The sequence below is a fragment of the Lipotes vexillifer genome, unplaced genomic scaffold, assembly GCF_000442215.2.
Source record: "Lipotes vexillifer unplaced genomic scaffold, Lipotes_vexillifer_v1.1 scaffold299, whole genome shotgun sequence".
Classification (NCBI taxonomy): Eukaryota; Metazoa; Chordata; class Mammalia; order Artiodactyla; family Lipotidae; genus Lipotes; species Lipotes vexillifer.
Window position 1 is genome coordinate 2,953,370 of NW_006784347.1, and position 5,955 is coordinate 2,959,324.

The 5,955-nt window shown below is 36.6% G+C and overlaps 1 protein-coding gene across 2 annotated transcripts in view; it reads right to left on the bottom strand.

The window, feature by feature from the left end:
* The window catches only part of BPTF (bromodomain PHD finger transcription factor), a 131,735-nt gene that overhangs the window by 37,218 nt on the left and 88,562 nt on the right, over positions 1–5,955 (bottom strand). For both annotated transcript variants that reach the window (XM_007456785.1, XM_007456786.1), the window contains 4 exons: positions 4,863–4,987; positions 3,974–4,102; positions 2,043–2,193; positions 1,195–1,237 (listed from right to left, as the gene is read on the bottom strand). In XM_007456785.1, coding sequence (XP_007456847.1) covers positions 1,195–1,237; positions 2,043–2,193; positions 3,974–4,102; positions 4,863–4,987 — 448 coding nt within the window. The remainder of the gene's footprint in view (positions 1–1,194; positions 1,238–2,042; positions 2,194–3,973; positions 4,103–4,862; positions 4,988–5,955) is intronic.

Sequence of the window (5,955 nt, forward strand, 5' to 3'; positions counted from 1 at the left end):
TGTCAACCACTGCACCACCAGGGAAGCCCCTAAATAAAAATTTTGAAGTAATATATAGATTAAGTATATACTGCTCTGTTCAATTAAGCTATATACAGGTGGATGTCCATCACCTCAGAAACTGACACACATAGGAAAAGCAAAGAATACAATGTTCTTGGGGGACTTAGAGAGGTAATACATCACCAAGTTCAGGTTCTGACTTTCAACTGCCAGAGAAAAGCTCATTATCAAATTAAAGAAATTGACCCCCTGGCACCCCAAAAAAGTAATACCTTGGGTTACATTGTAGAGGTGACAAAACATATCCATAAAATGAAAAACAAAACAACTAGCCAGTCTTTCTATGAGTGGAGAGATAGACATGACAAAATCCAGAAGTGCTGTTATCTCAAACTTTGATCTAAGTGAAGATGACCTATAGTAAACCACTGTAAAATATACAAGAACTTGAAAAAATATTTTACAAAATATGAGGAAAAAGGTAAAACATGAGGAAATGAATCTGATTTATTTATGTAATATGTAATTTTTAAGTAAGTTATGTGTAACTAAGTTAATGATACCTATTTTATCTATTTCTATTTTATCAATATCCTGAAAGTTTATATATTCAAGTTTGGCTAAAAATTTTCATAGTATCTTCTTATCAGAAGGAAGGGGTAATTATCTTTTATTTGGGTCCCTAAATAGTCAGGCACATATGATACATCACAGTATGGAAATACTAAGAGACCACTGTAGCCTGATGACCACCAATTACAACAAACTCTTATACTTTTTAGTAGAACTCACTTTTTCATAGACTACAGAGATTTTACGGACTGGAATTTTACAGGAAAAAATTATCTTTAGAAACTACCCTTTGAATTATAAATATAATAAATAAGAGAAATTATACTTCAAACATTGTTCTTCAAATGTGTACACTTTTTGCAAAACCAAAGCTTGGTATATCCACAGAGCTATTTTCAAGTACTGAAATTAAGATATATATGAGATACACATAAAAATAAAACCACATGAATATAAAATTACTGTGCTTTTAGTGTGCACGAATTTGGCTAAAAATGTCAATTCGCTGCCAGGTGGGACTGGTACCAACTCCCCCACCTGCTGGGCAGCCAATCGCTGCTGTCTGAGGTGAGCCTCCATTTGGGCCTTGAAGTCCTCTGCCTTCTTCTGTTCACTAACCTTAGCCTGTTGCTCAACTGCTTGTGCCTTTTCTTTCTCCACTCTGCAGGGAAAGAAAGGAGGAATTTATCAGAAACTACAGGCATACCTCATAGATATTGTGGGTTTGGTTCCAGATCACTGCAATAAAGCAAATGTCGCAATAAAGTGAGTCACATGATTTTTCTGGTTTCCCAGTGCATATAAAAGTGATGTTTACACTATACTGTAGTCTACTAAGTGTGCAATAACATTATGTCTAAAAAAGTACATACCTTAATTTAAAAAATACCTTATTGCTAAAAAATGCTAATAATCATCTGAGCTTTCAGTGAGCCGTAGTAGTAACATCAAAGATCACTCATCATAGATCATCATAACAAATATAATAATAATGAAAAGTTTTGAAATACTGTGAGAATTACCAAAGTGTGACACAGAGACACAAAGTAAGCAAATGCTGTTGGGGAAATGGTGCCTATAGACTTTCTCAATGCAGAGTTGCCACAAGTCTTCAGCTTGTAAAAAACGCAGTATTTGCGAAGCGTGATAAAATGAGTATGCCTGTATCCTACTAGGCATCTGGCATCTAATATTAAGTGAAATCTGGTTAAGTTCCACATCATACAAAAAGTATAAAATTATTTCAATTTAAAAATAAAACATTTAAATTAAGGTAATTCAAAATTGACAAGTAGATAATAACTCATAAAAATTAGAAAGAGGACATTAATAAACGATACACAGCTAGAGAATCAAAAGGTGGAGCAAAATTAGGACATACCGAATAAACTATTAAAGGGGTAATTCTTTAATTCTGAAGTGATAAAATTCTTCAGCATCTGATCACATATAAACCATTTCCTTACCTCTCAGCAAACGCCCTGATCTCCCATAATTCCAACTCTTCCTCTGCTACCCAGGTTTCAATAATAACAGGGCCAGTTTGCTTGGGCGTTTCTGGTCTCTTTGGCCGCAATGCACTCGATCGAAGGCCTTTCCTCTGTGGCGTAGGTGTTTCTTTGGAAAAGCAATCGGAGTATTTTAAGCAATATAGCTTCTAAATTATAGTACTTCTGGCATCTTCTCTTATATCATGAAAAGCAGGGATTGGCAAACATTTTCTTAAAGGGCCAGATGGTAAATACTTTAGACTATGCAGGCCAGATGGTCTCTACTACAACTCCTCAACTCTGTATCATAAAAGGAGCCAAAGACAATACATAAGTCAGAAAATGTGGCTGTGTTCCAATCAAACTTTATTAACAAAAGCAGATGGCGGGTCAAAGCTCATGGTTTGCTGGCCCCTGATATAAAAGCCCTATTAACCTTTACACAGCCTGTTCCCTCTGCTTGGAACACTACTCCTAGCCTCCTTCCCCCTCATTTGACTGGTGCCTAGTTCAGCCTTCAGACCGCAACATGGCTACAACCTTCTTCAAGAAGCGTAGAGTGTACCTCCCAGCTGGGCTGGGTGTCCTTGAAATGTACAACTCTGGGGATCTGTATTTCCCTATCAGGGCACCGAGAAGAGGGACTGGAGACTTACTAATGTAAAGGAGGGATCGGAAACTATTAAGAATAGATATAATCTCCAGTGATAAGATTCTAAAAATAAAAAGTAGGGACAGACAAGCATTGAACCTTCCCAGATGCTCAGGAAAGAGGGAAGCAGTAGAATCACAGGCAAGCAACAGAAGGAAACTGAAACAGCAGCAGGACCTGGACTGTATGAAGTGATACAAGAAAAGAAAAGTGATTCAAGGAGATAGCAGTGGTTTGCATCAACGGCTGTGGAGTCAAGACTGACAACTGGTCAGGAACGCCTTCTTCCATCTGTGTGTCTTTGCCTATCAACTGAGCTGTCTATTCCTGTTCCAGGACATTGTTTTAATTATACTAATATTTCATCATCTATTAGGACAGCTACCCCCTTATTGTTACTCTTTTCAAAAAAGCCATTCTCATTTATTCTCCAAGATGAGCTTTTGAGTTGATTCAATCAAGATTCAAAAAATTAAATTTATCCATCTGGGGACAATTAACTTCTATAAAATAGTAAGCTTCTATTTATAGACAGCATCTTCTTTTTACACGTTTCTTCATAGTTGTTCCCCTAAGTATTTTTACTACACATGTCAAATAAAATTATTTATTTTTGTCTAATTATATATCTTGAATCTGGACACCTTACTGGACCCTTCTTAGTGTTAATAATTTTGATTCTCAAGTACAGAATTATTATACCTTTTCTTTGCTTCCTTTAGAATAGGGGCTGGATCCCACTGTTCTATGTATTTGCCACCTAAGGCCTATCATGTAGGTGTCTATAAATGTTTCCTGAGTAACTCTTTACGCCTCTTAGGTTACTTCTACCCTGAGCCCTGAAGTATTACACAATAGCTTGAACCCTTGAGTCAACAAATCTTCACTGACCACTTATGTGTCAGATTCTACAGCGGGTTCCAGGACTACAACCAGACAGACTCAAAGGCTTGAGTCTTGGAGCTGACGGTCTGGTGTCAACCACTGCTCCATATCTTTAATTACTGATAAAAGAGGTATTTGTACCCCTCCTCTGCCTGGTACCATGACTGTAGGCATCACTGTGTGTCTCGTGGAATTTTGCTATGTTTACTGATTAAATATCATTTTGAAAACAGAATAGTTTGTGATGAAAAAGTATTTTTTTCAAAAGTTGAATAAAGAGTTAAAGAAACAATTATAATCAAACTTCAATTCATAAAAGATATGGCTAACAGGTAAATAATAAAAGAAAAGAATTCTTTCTACTCCTTACCTTTTGGTGCTTCTGGAACTCCAATGGGGCAGATGATTTTCCTGATACAATATTCAGATCGAATGCCATAAGGACCAACATCTCGCCTCTTAATTATTTCTGTTGTTGTGATTTCAGTTTCAGATGTTTCTATGGTGATTTAATTCACATAGTATTAATAACCACCCAAAATATTCAGAGAATAAAAAGGTACAACATCTGGTACTTTAAAAAAGAGACTAGGGGCTTCCCTGGTGGTGCAGTGGTTGAGAGTCCGCCTGCCAATGCAGGGGATACGGGATCGTGCCCCGGTCCGGGAGGATCCCACATGCCGTGGAGCGGCTGGGCCCGTGAGCCATGGCCGCTGAGCCTGTGCGTCCGGAGCCTGTGCTCCGCAACAGGAGAGGCCCGCTTACCGTAAAAACAAAAACAAACAAAAAAAAAGACTAAACCTTTGGAAACATTTGCTTAATGAACAGCTGCAGGACCATCACTAGATTGCAACAATACTGAGTTTCTTCGTCACTGAAAATTTCTCAACTGAGCAAAATGCTGTTTGGGCACAGCTTAGTTCCTGGTGGCAAAATTCGGTCAAAATAATAAAAACCCTAGTAGAGCAGCAGCAAGCACAGGGTTCCAGATGTCCCAATTTAAATGATTTATACTGTGCGGTAAGAAATATCTTTTAAAAATTCACACTGGTTCACACATTAGTGACTACCCTTATAATGTGAAACCCCCCTGCCCGGCCCCCAGGATTTTATAGCATGTGTTGCTAAACTTGACCAAAGCCTTGTTTTTAAAATACTAGCACTATATTTTAATAAATAACAGACATGCTTAAAATGAAGTGAACTGTCAAGAGATTTTTCTCTTTTAAACTTAAATTCGAAAATAAAAAAACCGCTACCTGTCCGTGTAGTCCCTCCTCCTGGAGGAGCCTTGGCTGCCATGTCATCCCATCTCAGACTTGCCCACAGTAACCGCAACATAAGACTCACTCCAGCTAAGGACTTCACAGTCTGAAGTCTATACCTGAAAGAAAAACCCAAGAAAAACGATGTATGTATACACACACACACACACACACACACACACACACATTCTCTCTCTCTCTCTCTCTCTCTCTACTAAACTGAAGGATTGTTTTTTGTCCTCATTGTGACTTCAATATTTATCATATGGCTTTATAAGCACTTTGGTTATTATATGTCCCTTAATAAAAGAACTTTTTTGTTCCCAGGCATGACATGCATCTAACAGTTCACAAAGGGGCTGTAGTTACCTCAAATGCCATATAAATATGTAAAACAAAGCATGTTTCATTGTAAGACTGATATGGCAACAATTTACAAAGATTTTATAAATTTAGCCTAATTCTAAAATATGTGTTAGAAAAATTATGAATGAGAGCATATATGGAGAAATAAATAACTGTGTGACAATGTGATAAGTGATCTGAAGAATAAAATCTTAACTGATTTTTGGTGAAACAAACTGAAAATGTTTCAATTTTCTCAAAAAGCAAAACAAAAAGACCTCACAAATCCAGTAAGACCTTTCCAGATGGACAGAAATTTTGTACTGAAATGGTGGTTCTGCAAAACACAAAGTACTGGATGATGAATGCTGCTAATACTAACGTTACTTTAACAACATTAGTGTAGTTTTAGAATCCTATGATACAATGAATAATAAAAAAGGACATTACTATGTTAGTTACTAGTCAGGAGACAAAGGAATCTTTGTGTTCAGGTTTCTTCTAAATACTGTATACAAAGTTATTGAACATTTTAGATATTCTTTTAAAAATAATATTAAAAACACATTTCAGAATGAATTTACAACTGCAATGAATATCATGTCTTAAAATGGAGTTAACCATAGAACATTTTAAAGCAGGCCTAGGCTGTCAATTCTCTATTAGTGGTTTTGTATAATTAAATATTTTATTGACGTTTCCACATACTTAAATGAATATACTGATTGATTGTACTGTAGGG